This window comes from Trifolium pratense, linkage group LG1, assembly GCF_020283565.1.
Source record: "Trifolium pratense cultivar HEN17-A07 linkage group LG1, ARS_RC_1.1, whole genome shotgun sequence".
Classification (NCBI taxonomy): domain Eukaryota; kingdom Viridiplantae; phylum Streptophyta; class Magnoliopsida; order Fabales; family Fabaceae; genus Trifolium; species Trifolium pratense.
This window is the reverse complement of record NC_060059.1, coordinates 19731442-19757577: the sequence shown is the minus strand read 5'-3', so window position 1 is coordinate 19757577 and position 26136 is coordinate 19731442. Positions and strand designations below refer to the sequence as shown.

At 36.1% G+C, this 26136-nt stretch overlaps 2 protein-coding genes across 3 annotated transcripts; one reads left to right on the top strand and one right to left on the bottom strand.

Annotated features, from left to right (window-relative positions):
• Positions 1 to 352: 352 nt before the first annotated feature.
• On the top strand, positions 353 to 26026 carry LOC123898239 (sm-like protein LSM5). Of its 2 annotated transcripts, XM_045949154.1 has the most exons (6): positions 353 to 424; positions 23101 to 23156; positions 24494 to 24556; positions 24659 to 24782; positions 25473 to 25545; positions 25711 to 26026. In XM_045949154.1, the coding sequence occupies exons 3-6, from the start codon at positions 24523 to 24525 to the stop codon at positions 25741 to 25743; spliced, it is 264 nt and encodes an 87-aa protein (XP_045805110.1). In that variant the 5' UTR covers positions 353 to 424; positions 23101 to 23156; positions 24494 to 24522; the 3' UTR covers positions 25744 to 26026. The 2 variants fall into 2 exon arrangements, with proteins under 2 accessions (XP_045805110.1, XP_045805102.1); XM_045949146.1 differs by lacking the exon at positions 353 to 424 and having other exon boundaries at positions 22986 to 23156.
• LOC123898230 lies at positions 4792 to 9332 on the bottom strand. Its single transcript, XM_045949135.1, has 6 exons — positions 9259 to 9332; positions 9082 to 9161; positions 6814 to 7091; positions 6587 to 6731; positions 6099 to 6494; positions 4792 to 6016 (listed from the first exon to the last, which is right to left on the bottom strand). The coding sequence occupies exons 3-6, from the start codon at positions 7086 to 7088 to the stop codon at positions 4973 to 4975; spliced, it is 1860 nt and encodes a 619-aa protein (XP_045805091.1). The 5' UTR covers positions 7089 to 7091; positions 9082 to 9161; positions 9259 to 9332; the 3' UTR covers positions 4792 to 4972.
• Positions 26027 to 26136: the final 110 nt, after the last annotated feature.

The window sequence follows — 26136 nt, the reverse complement described above, 5'->3', positions numbered from 1 at the left end:
CCATTAAAATATTATTTTTTTTATTTTGATTTTCTTTTATTTTACAATCTGATGGTCTCAATTTCACTGGAGAGTCATGTGACTGTAGACAATCTCCTCCCATTTAAATTACATTTAAAGTGTGGTGTGATCTTTTTAATGTTTAATTATTTGTTTTAACAATATAACTATATTATTTGATATATATAATTATATTTAAAAAAAAAATTACAGGGACGTACCCGTACTTTAGTTTTTCTAAAAATGACGTACCCCGTACCGGTACCGGTACCGGGTACCGGTACCGGTACCGGGTACCGGTACCGTACCCGCACCCGGGCAACATAGGTTCATTCTTTCACATTACGGCTTCTCCATATCTCCGTCGCCATAGCTAGAGAATTAAAACCCTAAAACAACAAACTCAGCAGCTACATCAAACAAGGTGTTTGATGAAATGTAGGTACTGCTTTCCATTATTGTTCCATTGGGTACTATACTGCTCTTATTAATATGTATTCTAGTTTCCTGGGATTGATTGCAATGTAAGTCCCACATTGCTAATGAAGGAAAAAAAAAAGGTCAAAGAAATTATATTGAAGAAGTCCCACATCGCTTAGAATGATGAAGCAATGAGGGAATCAAGGCTATATAATGGACCTAAGTTTCTTTGTTTATAATTGCACCAAGCAGTAACACTTGTAAACACTTTAAGTTTATATTTGTGTCTTTTTGCTTTTCTCTTATGCTTTACTTTGGAGAGTGTGGGTGTATTGGGGCATGGGGTGATTGAGAGTGAAGTCTATGTGTTGTAACAATTTTCACATAGTGTTTATTCTCTGGTTGTCGGTTTTGACAACGACCGCGGTTTTTTCTTCGATTTGGAGTTTCCACGTTATATTCTTGTGTTGTTGATTGTGTTCTTTTATTTTCTCTATGCCGGTTTTTCCCAACAACTGGTATCAGAGCTCATGGTTTGATTCAGGAGTAGGGAGTCCGCTGTGAAGTTTAGGCTAGAGAAAACTAATGGAAGAATCACGTTTGGCTTGTGGGAAATCAAGTCAAGGATATGTTGATGCAATCAGGGTTACACAAGGTCAGCTTGGAGAGCCGGGTGGTAATAATACTCGACATCAGTCTGGAGAGGCGGTGCTAAGAATACTCGGGTTACGTCTGAAACAACAACTTATTATGAGGATGCGAAGGTGAGGATGCGAAGGTGCTAGTGGAAGTTGAGAATCGGTGGAGTGTTGAGTCATATGGACTTTGGAAGCTCCTATCACATGTGTTTGAAGAAGAAATACTTTTGAATCCCTATAGCTAGTTGAAGGTGGAGTTGTTCATCTTGGTGACGGAAAGCTTGTAAGGTTCAAGGTATGAGTGAGTTTCTTTTAACACAATGTGAGGTATTTTCTTGAACTTTGATGCATAGATAGTAGGTAGATACTTGTTAGATAGTTATACTATTATTGGTTATGCATCTGTTACTAGTGGTGATTCTCATGTTTTGGTTAAGTTGTGGATCTTCGGGTGGGTACTTGTTAGTGACATGAGTTTAGTTGGACTAGTGAAACAAGGTTTACTAGGTGATGTAACTAAACTGGAATTGTTGGAGCCTAACAATGGCGTGAAGGTAGCTTCAGAGCAGTTTGAAATTGTTCAGGTGGCACATGGGCATCGGTTGACATGGATGCAAGGTGTGTGATGATAGCGTGCGGGCATTGGTTGGCATTGATGCAAGGTATGCGGTTATCTCGATGGCTGATGAACTTTCAGAGAAAGCCAACATGAAAGTTGCACCATAAATTGTCATCGAGGTTTCGAGATGAAATTCTTGGGATGGCTTGGTTCCAAGTGAAACAAAATCTTGAGATGGTTTAGTTCCAAGTGAATAAAATTCTTGGGATGGTTTAGTTCCAAGTGGAGTGTACTTTTTATGGTGGAGTATGATAATTTAATTTGTCGGTATAGACAATGAGAATTATGATTGTCGGTGAAGACAATGATTGTCGGTATAGACAATGGAAGCAGAAGATAATGATTGTCGGTGTAAACAATGAAGATTGAAGACCATTACAATCAAGGTGGAGATTGTTGGGATTGATTGCAATGTAAGTCCCACATTGCTAATGAAGGAAAAAAAAAAGGTCAAAGAAATTATATTGAAGAAGTCCCACATCGCTTAGAATGGTGAAGCAATGAGGGAATCAAGGCTATATAATGGACCTAAGTTCTTTGTTTATAATTGCACCAAGCAGTAATACTTGTAAACACTTTAAGTTTATATTTGTGTCTTTTTGCTTTTCTCTTATGCTCTTGTTTAAGAGTATTTGAGATGTAGTTCAAATATTTACTTTGGAGAGTGTGGGTGTATTGGGGCATGGGGTGATTGAGAGTGAAGTCTATGTGTTGTAACAATTTTCACATAGTGTTTATTCTCTGGTTGTCGGTTTTGACAACGACCGTGGTTTTTTCTTCGATTTGGAGTTTCCACGTTATATTCTTGTGTTGTTGATTGCGTTCTTTTATTTTCTCTATGCCGGTTTTTCCCAACATAGATATGGGTCTATTGATCATTCTGTCAAGGTGTTTGATAAAATGCCAAATAGAAATGTAGTTACGTGGACTGCATTGATTATTGGGCTTGTTGTTCATGGACCAAGTAGGGGGGAGGCTTTGAAAGCGTTGTATGACATGTAGTAGGAGTCTGGATTTGACGCCTGACGGGATGTCATTTATAGGCTTGTAGTCATGATGGATGGCGGGTGTTTGAAAGCATGAAAAATGAGTTTTATGGTTGTATGGTTGATGTTATTGGTCGTGCAGGGCTTTCCTTGGGGCGTGTGTAAATCATAATCATCTTTTGTTGGCCTAATTTTTTTTTTTTGACTAATTAAATATCATGTTTAGTTTCTAGGCCTGCATTAATCTTGTCTTAGTCTTTTACTACTACTACTACTAAGTGTGTAATTTGGCCATTATACTCTTATGTACAAAAACTTAGGTGCAATTTTGTATAGTTGTTGAAATAAAAATACAGTTTATGAAACTGATAAACTGATTTTATTTATGAAACTGAAAATAATAACAAAGTACAAGCAAGGAAAAGAAAGAGGACACAACCCTCCCCATCCCAAGCCAGAATACTAAAATGTAAGTCAGACAAAATGAAGTACATGATGAGGAAGTCGCAAGTTTTGGTCTCAGTACTGTAGGGTGTTGTTGCTACTGAGAGAGAGAGAGAGAGAGAGAGAGAGAGAGAGAGAGAGAGAGAGAGAGAGAGAGAGAGAGAGAGAGAGAGAGAGAGAGAGAGCTGCAGTTAGAAGTATCAGCAGAAAGAGCAACAAACAAGGCATGGTTTGAACTTTGAATAAACCTTTGATTCCTTCGTTTAACTCTTAGTTGAAACCAATGGAGCTACCCAAGCCGCACCAGATGGAAGCTTTATCTTTCTCAATGATGGCCTTCTTAGTAGCATTGAGTCAAGATTAACATCAAGTACTAGTCTAGGACAATGTTTCAAATTGATCTCTCTGAGTTGTTTGCAATTTCGTAGCACACGCTTGACTCCCTTTGATCAGTGCATTTTGGCACATATTTTATGGCTTTGTATTTTGACGTATTGGAAGCTTTTCTAGCCTAATATTAACGTTTTACCATGTTTCTAAACTTTGAGTCATAATTGAGCTCTAATGTATTTCTTTGATTAATTTTCGGATTTAATTGCATGTTGATCCTTCTCAGTCCGCAGGTCATAACTTGAGCTACGAGTATCGGATTGAGGTGTGCGAAGATGCGTTGGAAAGACAAGAGAAAGAGCTACAACTTTCATGTTAAGGCCAGAACCCAGTTCGGAGCGAAAAGCAGTCAAATATTTACGTTTATGTTCCAGACTTTATGAAAATAATGTAATTTCGGGTCAAACTTATGTTTTTCGACCCGTAGCTTTTTAAGCCCAATTTTCTCTGAGTACTTAAGCAAAAACACAGCTAGGGTTTCAGGGACAATTCAGTATTCACGCAAAATAGAAAAGAAGGGCTGCTTTGCTCTCATGGAAGCCTAAAAACCCTAGGTTGATTCATTGGAATACGGGAACATCGTTCATGACTTCTTGAGGTTCAATTCTTAATAGTAATTTACACTACAAGAAAAACGCCTTTTATTGGCGGCCAAAAACCGCCAGAAACAAGAGAAAACCGCCAGAAACTGCTAATTTAGTGGCGGTTTACTGGCGGCCACGATGCACCAGTAAATAGGGCGACGATAACGTTACTGGCGGCCAAAGCCGTCGAAAACCGAGCTGACGAGACTTACTGGCGGCCCAGACCGCCACTAAGTAACAACGGTCAATTCAAAGACCAAAGAAGTTACTGGCGGCCTTGACCGCCGCAAAGTTTAGTGTAAGAAGGTCAGTTTCTTTTGCAGGTTGCGTCAGCCATACTGGCGGCTAGGACCGCCACTAAACTTGCCCAGATTTTGACCATTTAGCGACGGTTTGGACCGCCACTACAGCCTTTTCAAATTTTTTTTAAAAAACGTTTTTAATTAATTATTTTTTTAAAAAAAAACCGTTTTTTTAAATATTAATTTCTTTAGAAAAACATTTTAATTTATTTAAATATAAAATTTAATAATTAATTATTTTGTTTTAAAAAAACATTTTTTTTAAATATTAATTGCTTTAAAAAAACATTTTAATTTTTTTAAATATAAAATTTAATATTTTTAATAATTTTATTTATATTTATTTAAAAAAAACTTTTTTTATTTAATATAAAAATAAGACAGAATTATTTAAAATATTAATAATTAAACATAAATTAAAAATTCGATAATAAACGACGAAATACGATAATTGTCATACAACACAAACAAAATACCCAATAAATGTCATAGGTTACAAACCAAATACGATAATATTGTCTTAAATTACTTCCACAAATAAAACTACTAAAATGATTAATACGACAACACAAATGGACACAAATGGAGGTTATGCATTTTGACTGTTTCCCCTTCCTCTTCTTCCGGCACTTGTTCTTCCACCGCTTCCTCTTCCCACGATTGCCCTTCCGGCGCTTGTCCTTCCCACACTTGGCATTCCGGCGCTTGCCCTACCGCCGCCCATAGACATTTCAGATGAAGAACCTACCCCTCTGCCTTGACTATTTCCACCACTATGGACAAGTGGACTTATTATGCCACCTTGATTCATAGAAGTGGAATCATGAACTGTGAAACCGGGAATTTCCAAGTCTCCAAGCATTGCCTGCCCCTGCTGCCCAAGCATCCCTTGCAATAAAGGGTTATTTTGGAGACCTGTAAAGAAATTCTCATCCGGGTCAGAGGATACGTTCAAATCAACTTCACCGGGTCGATACCCCTCCTCTTCTGCCGGGTCCTCATGAAGACTTCCCGATTGGTAGGACGACTGTGAGTTCCTTCCAACGTTCTGAATCTGTTGAACTGCATAGTTCACACCTGTCATATAATTGAAATTGTTGGAATTTTGCTGACGTTGTGATTGATTAGGACGCTGCTGCTGCTGAAGTTGTTGCTGAAATTGCTGCTGCTGAAATGGTTGCTGCTGAAATTGCTGCTGCTGAAATGGTTGCTGCTGAAATGGTTGCTGCTGAAACTGTTGCTGGTTTGATTGTCCTGGTATCCCGCTAGAGAGTTCTGCCCTGAGCTGTGTCATCATCTCTTCTCTCATAGAAGCAATTGACTGTTGTTGTTCAGCTCTTAATCGTTGTTCCAATTCCTCAATACTTTCCACACGTTGAGATCGACCGGTAGGCATGGTGGCAGTACTGTCATAAGAGTCGCTCATATTATCCATCATATATCCTCTTGTCGTCCTCTGAACGAGCGAAGACGTACTACCCTGACCAACGATACGACCTTTATACTTTCCCCCGGAAAACTCCACAAATTTGTCCAATATCATATTCTGTAGCTCTACATCAGTTTTCCGCAAAGCAAGTGGAAGGGCAGCCTCGGTAGCTTTGAGTTCCTCGATGTATACCTTAATCATATCCTTCAAATATAAAATTATACCAATTAATTGAATTATACAAAATAACCAATTATTTATTAATTAAAAAAATATATATACTCACATTTGCCCTTTGAGCCTTTACAGTATCCCAAGTACCATCTGGTTTCATATGCAGCATTACATTCATTTGGCATAAAGTCGGTGGACGACCAAATTGCCGAGTGAACCTTATGCGCAAGGTAGAAGCAGATGTAGAACCACCAGTGTGTACACTCAAATTAGACCCAACTCTGTTTTGTTTGTTTCTGTTGCACTTCGCCATGTAAGCTGGAGTACTCCATCTACGTTTCAACTCTGTCCATACATCCCCCGGGCCAATCCAAGCTGGAGGCTCCTTGTTCTCATAAAACAATGTTCGTGCATCTCCAAGCAAGGTGGACAAGCGCTTTGAGCACTTGTGATCGAAAATAGTAATCATCGTCTTCTCATTAATATCCCTAAACCAAGTGCATTTCATCTACATATATATGAAACAAAATTGATTAGTCCATTTCATATAAAAAAATTTAGTTATAATTAACTATTGTTATGATAAAAATATAATATTACTTTGAAAGCCTTCCAAAATCTGTCCCACACTTGCTCTTGACCAATTTTAGCCTTCTTAATCTCTCCCCACGTGAGCCATGGTTCCTGGTAGTTTCCTTGAAGTATGAAACTAATGGCGGCTGAAGTTGCTTTTTGTGGTTGAAAACTGCAAAAAATATATTGTCATCATAAATGCCAGTGTATTATAAATATTGTCATTATAAACTGCATAAAAAAAAAATACTTACTCAGTTCCGTGTGGTGTAATAATGATTCGGTCATGCCGATCAACCAAAATACGATCTTTCGGATCCATAAGGTCTTCCACATTGATCTCGTCATCCTCATGGTCAATTCCATCGTCCACTTGTTCTTCTTGTTGGTCCCCTTCTCCAGGAACGGTAGTTGGCACTGGTACAAGATTCGAGTGATAAACAACTTTGCGGACAAGATCACGGTTGGAACGATTGTTTCGTGCAAGGCTCCTTAGTTGCTCAACAGATATTCCGTCTAAATCATCCATGATCTTCTCACAAATATTTACAATGATACGACAAAATATGAAATGTTATATTCCAAAAACATAGATGATATATGAAACACTAATAGTGATAAATATTATTATAAAACATAGTACTTGATACATTCTAAAACATTGATAGTCATAAATATTAAAAAAATAACATAGTACTTGATACATTATAAAACACTGATAGTCATAAATATTACAAAAACATAATTAATTATTGTCATCCCAATCTGATAAATCTTCATCATCGTCTTGACCCTCATCTTCTTCGCGATCATCATCTTCATCAACATCACCATCCTCGGGTACTTCTTCTGCTTCTCCTTCGTCGACCCAAAGACGACTAAAAGATTCAACTTCAATCACTTCATCTACATTGGCCATCTCATCAACCTGATATGGTTCCTCCTCTTCTTCTATTCCATCTTTTTCAATTCGACCCCTCGGTTTTGTCGTTATAGCGGCACACCAACCTTTTTTGTCAGTTTTTGTTGCTGGATAAGGGACATAGTAAACTTGCCTGACATTTTGTGCTATGGCAAAAGGATCAAACGGTTGATATCTCCTATTCATTTTTATGTCCACAGTGTTAGTCTTTGTATTATACTTCGTACCTCTGCTTGATGGATCGAACCATCTACAATAAAACAAGACTACTGCTTTCTTGTAATCAAGATAGTTGTATGATATTTCAATTATGTTCTCAATCACACCGTAAAAATCATCTTCACCATTTTCAGTCACACCTTTCATACACACACCAATGTTTACTGTTTCCTTTCCTTCGGTCCAACCATGAGTATGAAATTTGTAACCGTTGACAAAGTAGGTGTGCCATTGTTTTACATTTGACACCGGGCCATCAGATAAGTTTCTCAAGTGTTGTATCATAGGGGTTGATTCTTGATGATACATGTGAAGTCGAAACCAATTTGGGAAAAGTTCATGTATCTTAGAGGAAGATTGTTCCGGAGGTATCGCCTCAGATGTCAAAAATGCCTCTAAATGCCTCAGAATTATTATATGACTTTAAAAAAACTCAATTAAAAAGTACATTAACTATATGACATGCATTTATTTATATATAAAACATAATTATTTTTTTATTTAAATGAAAAATTTAATTGTTTTAAGTATTTTGTTTAATTATCAATTAAAAAATACATTAACTATATGATATATATTTATTTCATTAATATATAAAACCTAATTATTTATTTATTTTAAATTACATTTTTTTATTATTTAAATGAAAAATTTAATTGTTTTAAGTATTTTGTTTAATTAACAATTAAAAAGTACATTAACTATATGACATGCATTTATTTATATATAAAACATAATTATTTTTTATTTAAATGAAAAATTTAATTGTTTTAAGTATTTTGTTTAATTATCAATTAAAAAATACATTAACTATATGATATGTATTTATTTCATTAATATATAAAACCTAATTATTTATTTATTTTAAATTACGTTTTTTTTTATTTAAATGAAAAATTTAATTGTTTTAAGCATTTTGTTTAATTAACAATTAAAAAGTACATTAACTATATATGACATGCATTTATTTCGTTAACATATAAAACAGAATTATTATTTTTTTTTAAAAAACGTTTTTTATTTAAATAAAAAATTAAATTGTTAGTATTTCGTTTATTAATTAATAAAACGTTATTATTTATTATTTTTAACACTTTTTTTTTAAATAAAAATTAAAACATAATTATCATTTTACATGCATGTGGTTAAGTTAAATATTAATAACTATTTTTCTTTTTACACGATCTAATAATTTTGTTAACAAAAATTAAAAATATAACTTTTAAACATCACATTAAACATATAACCGGCGAGAATAACTTTAAAAAAAATCACACTAAACATGTTAACCAACAATATATTTTAATAATAACAAAAAAAATACTAACTTTAAAAAATCACACAAACATATATATTATACAAACCAAATAATATTACTTACTTGTTGTGCCGGGTAGTGTCTGACTTGGAGTTATTTAAACTAAGCTCCCAACCACGACAACGGACGAACCAACCATGAATCTTTAAATAAAAAAGAGAAAAACAACTATTAATAAAAATATATATAAACATTACAAAACAACTCATAAAGTTTTTTTAAGAAAAAAATTGAACTTACATTTTTATGCTGAGGAAGAGTAGTGTCTACATTATACTCCTATGTACAAATCGCCAGACAAAATAACACTTGCTACAATAAAATTTAAAAACTAACTATTAGCATAAACACAATTTATCATATCAATATAAACATCAAATATTAAACTTGCATGAATATTAGAGAAATACTTACCAAAATGAAGAAAAACAAGAGTGAAATGATAAAAAGTTGGAGAATTTTTAGAGTTAAGAATTTTTAGAGAGATGTTGGAGAAATTTTAGATAGAGAAAGGATTGTAGGAAATGAGAGTTGTGAAGTGAAGGAAGATATATATAGAGGGGGATAAAATTCGTGAAAATCTGTTCTTGAAGCTTATTGGCGGTCAAAGCCGCCACTAAGTCCAACGGTTATATTTTTTTTCAATTTCCAACCACTTTGCGGCGGCCCAGGCCGCCATTAATTTCTGGGCAAGTTTCAAGAACATTACCGGCGGTCAAAACCGCCACTAAGTCCTCCAACGGTTATATTTTTTTTCAATTTCCAACCACTTTGCGGCGGCCCAGGCCGCCATTAATTTCTGGGCAAGTTTCAAGAACATTACCGCCGGTCAAAACCGCCACTAAGTCCTCCAACGGTTATATTTTTAAATTATCAACACTTTGTGGCGGCCTAGGCCGCCAGTAAGGTCTGAGGCGCCATTTTTTTTTTTTTTTAAAAATATTCTTGGTTAGTTAGTGGCGGCCTGGACCGCCGGTAATGTCCAAGACAATTACTGACGGCCAGGACCGCCAATAAATTCAAATTTTCGTATTTAAATATTAATTGATAAGTTTGTGGCGGTTTTGGTTGATTATTGGGGGCTTAGGCCGCCAGTAAGCTACTGAGGGCCAAAACCGCCAGTAAATTTCGCCGGTAAATGAGTATTTTCTTGTAGTGTCAGTTTATTTATTTACTGTCTTCTCTTATCAATTCATGCTCTTTATTTATTTATGAAACTCGAATATAGTGATGCTTAATCTCTGTTTCGAGTTATATATTGTGAGACTTTTCGGATTGATTCATCGCTTGTATGACTAGTTCGAATAGGAATTGATATAGGTTTTTTCGCGCTTAGCAAAAAAGGGTTGGTCGAACTTTGTCATGATACAAACCGTGTTCTAAGTGACGCTTGTTCACTACTCATGGTTAGTTGAACACATTCTTTGCTTAATCGAATGAATTCGTATAAAACTGATTATCGCTTGTATAATCGGTCTTATAAACCAACCAAGGCATGAATATATAAACAATATTTTATGTGAACCGAGGATAGAATCATAACGAAGTTTTCCTAAAACCAATGGATTGATCGTCTTTTTATCAATTGAATTTCTAATACTCTTTCGATCTAAACAAACCCAAAACCCCCTTCTAATTGTGTTATTCATTGTTCTTATTTTTACTAATTATTAAATTAGAGGTCCTTGTGAGACGACCAAGGTTAACTACCTTGTTACTACTTTTCTTAATTAAAACTTATTTTGATCACGAAACGACAGTGATCAAATTGGCGCTGTTGCCGGGGATCTCTGATTAGGATTAGTAAAATTTAGAACTAACTAACGTTACTAACACTTTTTGTTTTGTGAGTTTTTGTTGTGTTTCAGGTTCCGACGTTGAATTTTGCAGTGAAGCTGAAAAATAATTAATTTTCGGTTGATATCTTAGATTGATCCGAAATTTGGTCCACAAATCTGAAAAAAATCAAGGAACAAAACTTTCGTATCTTTGATACGAAAATTGAGGCTGAAATTGCGAAATTCCTTCGTTTAGATCACTTTTTATTTTTATTTTGAATTTTCCATACATTTAAAAAAATCCTAAAAAATTATATTTAGATTTGTTTGATTTTTAGAGATTTTAGGTGTTAATTTTAATTTTTTTTAGTTTTTATTTGACTCGGTTTTTATTTTTCTCTTCATTTTATTTAGACAAAAAAAAACCAATAAAAAAATGGGAGATTCATCGGGTCAGTTGGCTTATATCATAAATTGCTTGGATGCAAGAAAACAACAATCTTGCTATCAAAATTATATTCCAACTGTGATGTGTAATATTTGTTCTTCGAGTTTTCATATTAGTGATGATTGTCCTATATTTTTAGATACTTTTTGTGGTGAGACACAATTTGTAGGTAATTTTCAAGGACAATACTATCAAGAACAAAATTCATATCCTGCTGAGCAGCCTATTTGGTCACATCCACAGTTTCAGCAATTTTTTTTTTGATAAGCAAAAAAATGAATTATAAGGAGTACAAGGGGTACTCAACCCTTACAATTCAGAATAGATCACTTTAGATGCGTTGAAAACAATCTAAAGGATTATTACGCCATTCAGAAAAAACTAAATTAACATTGTTCCCTGTTCGGCCTATAAACCAAAACCAAGAAAAATAAACAATTTGCTCCACTAAAGATGATATGTTGACACAGTCTCCTCTAAAAATAATGTTATTACGCGTGCGCCAAATACTCCATGTCGTCGCCAGCCAAATTATATGACGAATTCGCTTGCTATGGTTGCCTTTTGCTAATTCACCAAACAAAGTGAAATGGCTTGTGACGTCCTCAAAAGAGATCACATTAGTGCCCAACCAAACAAATATTTTCTGCCAAATTTGTGAAGTAATGCAGCAAGTGAAAAAGATGTGTTGTATGTCCTCTACCTCTTTGAAGCAAAATACGCAACTTCTCTCATGATTATTCGTGATAATACCTTTGCAAAATAAAGCCTCCCGGGTTGGTAATTTTTCAAGTAACAACCGCCAACCGAAAACGCTAACTTTTGATGGAACATTGTTCTTCCATAATCTTTTCAATGCTGCCACTGTATTTGTATCAAGAGTAGTACCTACACGTTTGTCCTGCAAAACCATGTACGTTGATCGAACTGAAAAAGAACCATCAGAATTTGATGACCATCTTCGCCTGTCGCTAGAAGCTCTGTTAGGCCGAACTTGTTCAAGCAATTGATGCAATTCATTGAGGGATTCAATATCTGCATCATCAAGTGCTTCCATCCAATTAAGTTTCCAAGACCACATGTTGTTATTCCATATCCCCATATTTGAAATGCAAGCATCTTTATGAGTTGATTTTTGGAACAAAGATGGATACAGTTCACTTAACGGTTCCATTCCTAACCATTTTTCCTTCCAAAAAGCAATATTGTTACCGTCGCCGAGAATGCTACTAATATTATTAACAAACAAACCCCCTTCCTCCGCTCCTCCTGTTTTCCACATATCCCGCCACCAAATTGAAGCATGTTTGAGATTCTCCCTCCCTTCCCCATATAAGAAATTAGCGGCAAAAGAACCATAACGAAAATGCAAAAGATTGAACCAAGAAGCAGACAAATCATTCAGACACCGCCACTTCCATTTACATAAGAGTGAATCATTAAATGACTCCAAATTTTTTATGCCTAACCCTCCTTTATCCTTTGGTTGGCAAATATTATCCCAACTAACCCAACATATTTTTGATCTATCCATTCCTCCACCCCATAAAAAATTCCTTTGAATGCTCACCATTTCCTTCAACACACAAACCGGTGCTTTAAAAAAAGAGAAGAAATAGAGAGGTAAACTAGAAAGAACTGAATTTATGAGAGTGACTCTCCCTCCAATAGATAAAAGACGACTATTCCAAACACCAAGTCTCTTTTTCATGGAATCAATAATAGTTAGCCAAGTAGCCTTTCTTCTCGGATTAGCACCTACCGGTATGCCAAGAAAGCGAAAAGGGATAGAATCCACACCACAATGCAAAAAAGACGAAGATGCGCGCAAAAAATTATCATCCAAATTAATACCATAAAGCTTACTTTTGAAAAAATTTACCTTTAATCCAGAAACTAATTCGAAGCTTCTCAACACAGTTTTAATAGTCCAAAGGTTGTCCCAATTGCCTTCGCCTACTATAATGGTATCATCCGCGAATTGCAGAGTATGAAACATTAAATTATTGTTTACCTTGTAACCATGAAAAGAGCCGCTTCCAACCGCTTTATTCATAAGTCCCGAAAGACCTTCAGCAACAATCAAGAAGAGGAACGGTGACATTGGGTCACCCTGCCTCAATCCTTAACCAACACTGAACTCCTCCGTAGGACTGCCATTGACCAGTACGGACATAGAACTCTGACAAACGCAAGCACGTATCCATCGCCTCCAACCTTCTACAAAACCCATTCTAACCATCATATAATCCAAAAAATGCCAGTTCACCGTATCATAGGCTCTTTCAAAGTCTACTTTAAACATCAAGCATTTATCTTTCTTTCTTTTTGCCAAATCTATCAATTCATTCACAACCAACACACCATCTAATATCTGCCTATTGGGCAGAAAAGCCGATTGGACGATCGAGATTACCTTTCCCAAAACTTTCTTCAATCTTGCCGCTAAGACCTTTGACAAAATCTTGTACAAACTAGAAACCAAACAAATAGGTCGATAATCCGATAAAGTTTGCGGATGATCCTTCTTGGGAATGAGAGACAGAAAAGATGTAGTAATGGCTTTAGGAAGTATTGCACTATTATAAAATTCATGAAGAAAGTCTATAATATCACCTTTAATAATATCCCAACAAGCCTTCAAGAAAGTGAAATTGAAACCGTCTGGTCCTGGACATTTGTTACCGTCACTACTCCAAATCGCCTCTTTAACTTCTTCGCTTGAAAAAGGTGCCATTAGAAGAAGATTGTCTTCATCGGAAAGAGTTTGAAACTGTAAACCATTAAGATTCGGTCGGTTTAGCCATTTCTCTTGAAAATAATCCGCATAAAAATTCTTTACACAACCCTTCACCTCATCCACTCCCTCAACCCATTGATCACCATCTTTTAAGGCCACCAATTGGTTCTTCCTTCGTCTACTTTTGATAGATTCATGAAAAAATCTAGAATTTGAGTCACCCTCTCTTACCCACCGTAATCTAGATTTTTGTTTTAAAAGACTCTCTTTTAGATGAAGTTGTTTCCAAAAATCTTTATTTAACCCTTCTCTTCTTGTTAACTCTACAACCCTAACATCTCCATCCATCATGTTTTCGATATCGTTTAAATCTTTCACCGTCTTCTCAATGTTGAGGTCAAGAAAACCAAATACTTCCTTATTCCACTTTTTCAAGCAGTCCTTCAATAACTTAAATTTCTCTTTCAACACATAAGCCTTCTTACCATGTACCGCGAAACTCTTCCAAGAAGTCTCCACAAACGACAAAAAATCCGGATGCTCCAACCAACCATTGATCACTCTGAAAGGCTTAGGACCCCAATTAACGGGAGAAACAATCAGCCAAACTGGACAATGGTCAGATATATCGCGATCCCCTATCCACTGTCCAGAGATACCATGCTTGACAATGAAACCGTCGGACAATAAAAATCTATCTATCCGACTCATAGATTTTCCATCGGCGCTAAACCAAGAAAATTTGTTGCCTAACACCGGGACATCTACTACCTCCATCTCTTCTACGAAGCGATTAAATAACAATTTTTCACCTCGTCTATTGACAGCACTACTTCCTTTTCTTTCCGAAGAGTGTAGAATTGCATTAAAATCTCCTCCCACACACCACTCCCCTACACTGTTTTGTTGCTTGAGTGCCAACAAATCTTCCCAAAGCTTTTTCTTACCTGAAGCACTACAAGGAGAATAAACATTAACAATATGCATCACCTCACCTTCTTTCTCAACACTAATGCCCAAAAAACCTTCGCCAGAAAAGTTGTTAAGTAAATTGAAAGTGACAGAGTTCCAAATTACTAACAATCCACCTGAGAGACCCACTGGATCTTTTGCCACCCATCCAACATCCTGATGCCCCCATAAATTATGAATGAGAAAATCATCTATTGAAGTTTTCTTTGTCTCTTGAAGCAAACAAACATCAAAAGCTCCTTTTTGTAGAAACAAACTCAACCTTCTCCTTTTTGCACTCCCTCCCCACCCTCTCATATTCAAAGAGACGATTTTCATTTATGTAAATGTTGTTGTTGCTCCCTTCTGATTCTTTCTTCTGAATCTCTTTTTTCATTATCCTGTATTTCTTGAAGACATACCTCTTCCATCTCTCCCATAGCCCCTGCCTCCTGATTGTCCTGCCGAATATTCGATGTCACTTCGACTCCCAATTCTAAAGCTCCACGCCAAACTTTAGACACCACTTTCTTATCATAATTCTTTAAGAATTTTTTGTTGCAGTTACGAATATCAGACGAATTAATGGAACTGCAACACAAAATTTCACCTGCCGAAGAAACCGAATGCGACGAAATTTTCCGGGCATCTTTACCATTCGGTAACGATCGAGTAACCCCCTCACACACCTGTTCTGCACGATGTTTAGTCTCTGATGAATCAGACTTGTTCGCGGCTGATTTAGAAGAAAAAGATTGGGAGTTCCGTGAATGTAAGCTGCGTGCTAGTTGTTGTTGTTTTCTTAAAGCAGCTGAAGGAAGAACAGTTGAATTAACAAACTTCCCTTTCTGATGTTGCATTCTCTTTTTTTTCTGTGGAGTTTTGGGCATCGAAGGGCCACTATTTAATTTATTATACACCTCTCTTGGTCCATCGCTATAAACACCTCCCCTTAAATCTCCTGCATCGCCACTAACACAGCCCAACTGATTGTTGGAACTATGGATTTGACCCAAATCCACAGATGTAGAACCTCTTCTACCAGTAACCCGCATGACATTTTGTTTTGGAAGGACAGAAAACGTAGGCTCACCTACACCTTCCTCCCGGCCCATCAATTTTCCATCCTTCACAATCAAACTGTCCACCAACTCCTCGCCTCCCTCCAAAACCACATAACCCCTTTTAGAATTCAAATTTTCAGAAATAACTCTGCATGAATTTAGATTAGTATCTAAATTAATTGAGTGATTTGAATTCTCCTCTCCCGTCTCCCTTAAAAAATTAGTGACAATGGCATGATCAACCTCCATGAGTGTAGTATTATTAGGATTAACCGAAGAATTTAACGCCAATAAATTTTCTCCTTCCCCCTCTGATTCTCTCTCCAATCCGTCCGCCACCAATAACATTCTCCTCACATCTTCTTCTTCCTCCTCCTCCTCCTCCTCCGTCTCATCCTCCTCGTCTTCGGTTAGGACTCTAACAGAATCTCTCCCATCCTTGCCTTGGGGCTGAGGAAGCATCAGTCTCATGGGTCCATTTGAGTCTTCAATGAGTCGCATGTGAAAAATCTCACCGTTAACTTTAACGTCAAAGAATTCATCCACCGGTTTTTGACAAGATGTACGGATCAAAATGCGAGCAACATCCATTGTTAATTTCATGCTTGTGACGTCGTCTGTATTCAAAAAAGTTCCCCATGGTTTCGTAACCTGCTCAAAGAAAAGATCATTCCACGCGTGAGCTGGAACACCGAAAATACGTAGCCACACTAGTCTTGCAACGTCTACATCCTTTGGATTCCATGGTCGAATCTCCTTGAACCATTGATCCAACCAATCTTTTGCATCTTCCATCAACGCTTCCATCTCCCCATCCTCCTGACCTTCTAACAAAATTAAATTGGATCCTAGAGGTGTAGCCTTAACCCCAAAATATCCTTGCGCGTGAAAGGCATTTTGAATGTTATATGTCATTCCTGTATGTACGACAACCCCTATGAACGCCTTCTGCAGCCTTAAAAGATCATTCTTCTCTGCCTCATATGATAGAACAATAGTTTGTTGTCTATCTCCCAGTCTCGATGCATCCCCCGACCGTACCGCATAAGCGTAAGAATCCTTCATATTCTCACGGGAATGGTGTGATTGTTGCCGGCCATTTGTTGATGAATAGCGTGGTCTGTTATGCACGTAATGGTTGTTTACATGCTTCCCCTTCCTCTCTGCGTTCCTGTCTCCACCACTATTGTTCCCTTCCGGTCGGTGAAACCTTGATAAGTTAACTGAGATTTTGACTCTCCTAATTAAAATATTGTCCATATCAATTTCAAGCTTGCGTGGGTCAGCCACTCGATCAAACCGTGCGAATCCGAACCTTCTACCTCCCTTGTCTCGCTTTGCTGGTATAACCACCTCTGCGATGTCCCCGTAAGAAAGAAAGGCATTGAAACAAGTCTTTGCCCTGACGTTATCTGGGAAGTCGGTAAAGAAATACGTCGTAAGCAATTTGATGTTCTCCTTATTAAAGCCCCTTGCCGTTGCTATATCAAAATTGTGATTTCTGTTGTTATCTCTTTGATGTCGTTGTCTACCTCTAACAGTATGCCATCCGTTATTATCTTCCTCCCCCATCCTTCAGAAAAGAAGCTTTCGCCGTTCAATTGCTTCGCCAAAACTGGTCCCTAACCGAGGGTAACTCCGTTGCCGGAGAAACCGGGCTAGGACTTTAAACTCTTGTTTGGCTAGTCAATCAACGTTGAAAACTGTGAGAGAGGAGGGAGAAGACATATCAGGAGTTAAAAACTCGAATTCACGGAATTCTAGTTTCAATGGCAAAACAAAGTATGATCTGCCTCGTTAAAAAACCTTCCTAGTAAAACCCAGTGGGATAAAACCTATAGAAGGGAAAAAGAGTACAGATCAATAAACAAAAACCTGTTCCACCATTCTAGAATGATCGAGAACTCATGATGTTGTTGTAAATTGCACTGACATGGTTGAGGAATTTTATCGAACAGTATATGTGCAATATACTTTACACCTTTTGCAAACTTTGGTTACACGATCGTTCCCGAGCCTTGTTGAAACAGGAAAGAAGTAGAGAAAAGGGAATGAATTGAAGATACGGTGGATTGGATTAGACAAATTTTGAGAATTTGGAGGTCCTGGATTGTGAAAATTAGTTTTAGGTGACTTTCCCGTTCACATGATTTTTTGACGGGGATGATGTGTTGAAGAAATTGAATCATGTATATGATGGTGACATAGATGAAGAAATCAATAAGTATGAGCAACTATCAAACCTTCAAGCAATTCTCCTTCTCCTTCAAGCAATTAGTTTGTACACTCGCTTACATACAGAGAGATAAAATTGTCAAAAAAAATACACATATTTCGCTCCAAATAATCTTTTCAACTCACATAACTAGAAACTTTTGGTACAGTTTCAGCAAATTGATTCATTGGTGGTTGAGCCACAACCTAGTTTGGAAGAATTGATAAAGCAGATGGCTGAACATAATAAGCAAATGGATGAATGGATGCAATCCTCTCTTCAAAGTTTAGCAGTCCAAGTTGAGCAAATAGTCTCCAATGCCCATCTAATTCAAGAGAAGAAGATGTTACATGATGATGTACAACCTGTTGCACTCTTAGAGGTAATGCAATGTGATACAAGTGTTGATGAAACTCCAGGTGAGCCCATTGAAACAATACTTGTTTCTGTTGATGAACATAAAATAAATAACACAAACTCAAGTGAATGCATGAAAGAGAATATTACACCACAAAATTTTGATTTGGATGAATTATATACTTCTCTTGAAATAGATAAATCTTTTGAAATTGTTGCTTGTAAATGTGGTGTTTGTAATGTTTGTCATAAGATCAGTGCAGCCATTTTAGGTGAAGACATTTTGATGCAGACAACCACTTGTGCAGAAATTCAAACAAATTCAATAACTCTTGAAGTTGACACCAAAAATGTGGATTTTAGTCGGAAGCAACTATTGCCTATAGCAGAAAAATTGTTGGTGGAGCCTCGTATTAAGCCACACAACATGCAGTCGTCCTTCACCATTTATGCATCTCTTCCACCTATTTTACCTGACTCACCAGTTAACTGTGGATTTTGTGATTTTCATGCTTTTGTTAGTGCAGATTCACTATTTGTGCTGGCTATTCCTCCTAAGCCACCAGATTTTGTACTATTATACAAGTTCACGTGCTGTTTGCTTTTTCTTGTTTCATATGTTCGTAGTGCAGCAAGGCCTCCACCTAAACCACCAGACATAGAAGCTACAGTTGTTACACCTTGACCTCTCGGGTGTGTTCCTTCCTTATTCTCGCTTTATGCTTATTGTTACATTGCGGACAATGTCTGATTTAAGTGTGGGGGGAACATCTAGTCTTTTTTTTTTGTCAATTAAAAAAAAAATAGTAATAATAAAATAAAAAATAAATTTAGCATGCATGCAATTGTTATGAGTAGTTACATGTTTTAGGACTAGAGCAATATAGCCGTAGGATTGGTGAAATTTTTGGAAATTCTCGTTTTCATGCTTGATATGATGATCTTTGCACCTTAATGCACAACTGCTGAAAAACTTGCAAACTTAGTAGTGGCTTGATAAATCTTTAAAATACACAGTCATTATCCTAAGTTGTCTGAGTATAGAATATGATAAAGAGGCATGATTAGGACTAAGTTTGGGGGAAAGCTGGATTACTTGATTGTAGGATCATGGCTAGATTAAATGATGGGATACTACACAATAAAAAAATAAAAATTAAAAATAAAAATATAATAAGTTCCTGTGCCCGAAACTGGAGGAACAATAATGAATATGTTGAGTTCCTGTGCCTAAAACTGGAGGAACAAATGCTGTGTAGGGTGCTCTATTCGGAGTAACAGGTTGGACTCATTACAAGTGAGATCCCGTCAGGTGAAAAGGTAGAGTAGCACCTAAAGCATAACTAAAATGAACTTAAGTAGTATCCCTGCGTATAAAAATCAAAAAGCCTGTGAGAACAAGAAAAGAATAGCTTCCCCTCAAGCTGAAATCTAAACTCAAACTCTAAGTTGTAGGAAAGAAAAGGTAGCTTAGTATCTTGACTGTGTAGTTTTTGAGAAGGATCATGTCATGACTCTGGTTGACAGTAATAGGCAGTACACACACACGCTTGATTATCATTGACGGTTGATATACAAGAGTTATGCCAATCTTTGAAATACAATCCATGGTTTGAGCTTGAATCTTAGAATGTGTTGATTTCTTATGACGTTGTATCATGCTTTGTTATCTCTAAAAAAAAAAAAAGTTTTACTTGAGTCTTTAAACTTGAGTTTTGCTCAGGAGAGCAAAAGAATAAGTGTGGGGGAATTTGATCAGTGCATTTTGGCACATATTTTATGGCTTTGTACTTTGACGTATTGGAAGCTTTTCTAGCCTAATATTAACGTTTTACCATGTTTCTAAACTTTGGGTCATAATTGAGCTCTAATGTATTTCTTTGATTAATTTTCGGATTTAATTGCATGTTGATCCTTCTCAGTCCGCAGGTCATAACTTGAGCTACGAGTATCGGATTGAGGTGTGCGAAAATGCGTTGGAAAGACAAGAGAAAGAGCTACAACTTTCATGTTAAGGCCAGAACCCAGTTCGGAGCGCAAAGCAGTCAAATATTTATGTTTATGTTTCAGACTTTATGAAAATAATGTAATTTCAGGTCAAACTTATGTTTTTCGACCCGTAGCTTTTTAAGCCCAATTTTCTCTGAGTACTTAAGCAAAAACACAGCTAGGGTTTCAGGGACAATTCAGTATTCACGCAAAATAGAAAAGAAGGGCTGCTTTGCTCTCATGGAAGCCTAAAAACCCTAGGTTGATTCATTGGTATACGAGAACATCGTTCATGACTTCTTGAGGTTCAATTCTTAATAGTAATTCAGTTTATTTATTTACTGTCTTCTCTTATCAATTCATGCTCTTTATTTATTTATGAAACTCGAATATAGTGATGCTTAATCTCTGTTTCGAGTTATATATTGTGAGACTTTTCGGATTAATTCATCGCTTGTATGACTAGTTCGAATAGGAATTGATATAGGTTTTTTCGTGCTTAGCAAAAAAGGGTTGGTCGAACTTTGTCATGATACAAACCGTGTTCTAAGTGACGCTTGTTCACTACTCATGGTTAGTTGAACACATTCTTTGCTTAATCGAATGAATTCGTATAAAACTGGTTATCGCTTGTATAATCGGTCTTATAAACCAACCAAGGCATGAATATATAAACAATATTTTATGTGAACCGAGGATAGAATCATAACGAAGTTTTCCTAAAACCAATGGATTGATCGTCTTTTTATCAATTGAATTTCTAATACTCTTTCGATCTAAACAAACCCAAAACCCCCTTCTAATTGTGTTATTCATTGTTCTTATTTTTACTAATTATTAAATTAGAGGTCCTTGTGAGACGACCAAGGTTAACTACCTTGTTACTGTACTTTTCTTAATTAAAACTTATTTTGATCACGAAACGACAGTGATCACCCTTGTATCCGACAGCATGACAATGTTGAGATAGAGTTTCAAAATCCCAGTACAACTCTTTGTAATAACATAGAGTGTTTTATCGTCAACGGATGAACTTGACAAATTCAAAACCTTCAATTTAGGAACTTGAAAGTTCATGATTATATCTTCAGTGAAAATAGAACAGTCAGTTAAGTTCAAATGTGTAATATTTTCACGACATCCCTTCAAAAGAAGATGGAGACTGTCTGGATATATGTCTTTGCAATGACTCAAATCAATGCGCTGCAACTCATGGAAACAATTGCCAACGAGAAACATGTGAGAGGAATGGAGAAAATTAGTGTGGGAACATGTGAAGGAGTTTAAAGTTGAAGTTATAGAGAAAGCTAGTAAGCCAGAAGCAGGAATGGTGGATATTTTGTCGAGTTTGAGTGATGTGAGTCTAAATGGGAAAGTAGAGAGTCGGGGGAGAATGTAATCGAGGTCGCGACGGCCGGAGAAGTCGAGGGAGGTGAGTTTGGGGAATCTTCGAATGAGATTTAGAGCTTGTTCCGTTGTTAGATTGGATTTGATAGTGAGAGAGGATCAAAGTCTGTTGGTAATGGAGAGAAATTGTTTGGAGACGAGGGAGATAGAGTTGTAGTCGCGATCATCCATGGGTAAGTTTTTGAATACAAGTCCCCAACACTCATCAGGTAAGTAAACACTCACAGAATCTCTTCTTGTTGTTGTTTTAATTCTCTTCGCTGCTTTCATATTGATGAGGAGTATCAGAGAAGAAGAACAAGTTGTTGCCTTTCTCTTCATATTGAAGCCGCCGCCGCCGATGGAGGGACGGAGTGACGGAGGCAGGATGGAGGGTGTGACGGAGGACGGAGGCAGGATGGACGGAGTGACGGAGGACGGATATGCTCTAGGAATCAAGGCTCTAGGAATCACTTAGGAGGAATCACTCGTATGTATGCAGTATACTTTGATACATTTTCTTATTATTACTTACTATTTATACTGTAAAAAGCCCATTACCAAAAGCCCATTTCTTTATTATTATTTTTTTTATTCTACTTTATTTATTTATCACTTGACAAACTTTTTTTATTTATTTATTTATTTACCAAAAGAATGAACTCATCCTTAATTCAACTTTAATTTATTTTATTAATCAAATTGTTACAATATAAAGAGGAATCGAATAAAAAATATAACGATTAGACATAGAATACTCGGTTTTACTAAAGAATGACTTGACAAACATTTTTTTTGACTTTCACCACAAGTTTAATCTGTTTCAGGAGTCGAATCGCGATCATCTTTACCAAGTTTAGTGTCAATCACCTAACTATCGGTTGACTTGACAAACTTAATCTAAAGTTACAAACTAGCAGTAGGTTATCCTCCAGTTTTCAAGTTCTTTTAACAGATCCGAGACACGTGGAAAAAAAATTATCCAACGGTTGAAATTAAAAATTGAAAAAGCACAAGTCTCAACGACCCTCTCCTTTCTTCATTCTTTCACATTACCGCTTCTCCATCTCTCCGTCGCCGATTCCATATCTCCGTCGCCATAGCTAGAGAATTAAAACCCTAAAACAACAAACTCAGCAGCTACATCAAACAAGTTGGAGAGTCGTACTTAATTCAACTCGCCGGAAATTGGTCTTCGGCGCCACAAAAAGTAAGAAGCATTTCAGGTTTTCATCTTTATTTTATTTTAGCGATTCTTATTCCCCTCTGCGAGGATCCAATTCCAGCGCGATTTGCGGCCGCGATAGCCGCCACTTCGCCGGTGATTCAACTCCACTCCGGCATGCTCAACTTTCGATTTTCAGTTACCGTTTGCATTGTTGTTATTAGTTAACTAGGGTTTAATAGGAGTATTTAATTTGATTAATTCGGATTTTATACCATGAGTTTGAAATCAATCAATTAATCTTTCTGCAGCAAATTCCTAATCTTTTGGGATTGCACTGATTAATAAGATTTTGGAATAATTTGCATTTTGTGCTGTAAACAAACTCATTCATTATTAGCTTGAAAGTTAAGTATAATCATAATATTGCAAAGATGTGTAGAGATACTGTCCATCCTCAAAAGAAAACTAACACAAATTAGCAAAGCCAACTAAGAGTCTGTTTGGATTGACTTATTTGAGCTTCTATACTATTACTAGCATAAGCAGTTATTTATGAGACAACAACTTATGGCATTTTCAGTAAGGTGTTTTCTGTTTATTTTCATAAGCTCTCCAAGATAGCTTATGAAAATGGCTTATAGCTTATATGAAAAAAGTTTGACTTTATTTTATTTTTTATTATAAAAATAGTTTATACTTGAGAACTTATGCTATAAGCTGCAAAATAAGCTGTTTATCCAAGCGGCCTAAATCAAGATTGTGCCTTGTTGAATAATGAGAGTAAATAGTTTAATTAAGCACATATTCAGCAAATATGTATCATATAGTACTTAATAGTTCATGTAGTATAAGCTAGTTTTACAATCCAAGAGTAAATGAGGAAAACTACTTTGTACTCACTCTGTCCCATACTAAGGTTCTAGCACACTCTATAAGAAAAGCTGTTAAGAAGTGTTGTGTAGTGTAAAGTTATGCCCTTTATATCTCCTCTTAAATAGGTATTTTATAATTTATTGATCAAAAAGTGCAATAAAAATGAACAAGGCTAAAATTGGAAAATGGGACGGAGGGAGTATTAATTACTTCACAATACTGATCATACAATGAACTGCTACTAGGGCATACTTGCTTTATTTCTATGTTATTTTGCTTCTCACTCTAATTTCAAATATCAATTGAATTTCATTAGGGACTTGTGGATTTTTTATATGGTTGGTTTACTTTGTTATTTTCACTAGAATTGGGAACTTGGACAAAATCTTATATTTCTTTTCATCTTGCTTTCATTGTTTGAACTTAAGTTAGTTGAGGCAGAGCTAATAAATTTTCAGAAACATTTATAAGCTTCATCGATATAATCTTTTCTGTTCCCGTCACAGGTTTTTGGTGAACTTACCAATTCATATTCATGGCTAATAATCCATCACAGCTTCTTCCATCAGGTTTTTGAATTCACTATCTCTCTCCAACCAATTTTTGTGTAATCCAATATAGCTTTGAACAAAGTTTAAGATAACATATCATTTTGTGCTTAAAATATGCAGAACTGATTGACCGCTGTATAGGTTCAAAAATATGGGTGATAATGAAAGGTGACAAGGAGCTTGTTGGTACTCTTAGAGGCTTTGATGTGTATGTCAACATGGTCCTTGAAGATGTTACTGAATAGTAAGACCTGCACCACTACATTTTATGCTTTTATCTGCAAAACTTTCTGATGTTCTGTTTTTTATATTTATATTTACATTGTGCACATTTGATTGTTTTTCTGTTAAACACGTGTTTGTTGGGTAGGAAGATAGAATAGGACCAGATATACATGTTTGTTTAGGGATGCATTTATTTCATGCGTGGACTCGATGCCCCAAACATTTTTAATTACACTTCTAACTGGAATTGTTATACTACGTTAATTTCGATAATGAACAGTTTTTCCCTATCTTTTGTGAGTGTTTACATTTAGTTTGAATTGGCATGATGTCAGAGAAGTTAATTATACTTTTTTCCCCAACCTTTATGAAAGTAGGTTTCCTTGGGAAGAAATGATGGTCAAAACTGAAATTAATTTTAAACTTGTTAGGAATGCGTGTTATTACATGTGGATGCAAATATCGAACACTAACAACGGCGTTGTTTTTTATCATTGGGTGTGTTTTGATACATGGGCCAAAGGGCATCATAATGCCTCTGTCATGTACCAAGTTCATAGACTATTTATATCTAATTGCCCTTACAGAAGACTTTCTCACTTTTGTAATGGCTTTTGTGTCTGTGTATGATTTATGTTAGTTCTCTATTCTTTCACGGTGATGCCTTGGGCACATAATAAGTTGATTTGATTTTAAATTCATTCAACAGTGAGATCACTGCTGAGGGGAGAAGGATTACTAAGCTTGATCAGATTTTACTCAATGGAAACAACATTGCCATTGTAAGTGCCAAATACTCAATTGTTTTCTATTTACCTAAATTCTATGGATTATTATTAATAAATCTTTTGACTTGGCAATTTCAGAAAACAGTGACAGTAGTCTCGCATGTTTTTTAGTTTTTACGGTGTCATAGTGATACTAACAATATGTGGTGTGCAATGCAGTTGGTCCCTGGTGGTTCACCTGATCCAGAATGAATAATGCTACTTGGTTACCTCTATTTTTAACTATTAGTTTTTGCACAAGGCACATATTTCCTATATTTAAAGAGAATTCTGAGGCAAGCTAGGGTTCTTTCTTCCAAAAGCTTGTTTTAAGGATACATGATGGTAGTAATTATTAAACCTTTATCGTCTTGTTCAATCATGGATTGTCCAGTGTAGCAAGCAATGGTATTGATTATAACAATTAACTGTGCACCTTCATATTCGTGTTTCTCTTCCATTATTAATATCAAGTATCAAAGTTCACTCGTGTCTACTATAAGCTGATTGGACTCCTTTCCTGTTTATGTGGTAGTACCTGCTATTAGTATTTGAAGCTTGAACATATAATATAATGATATTTTTTGACAAACCTAGTAAAAGTAT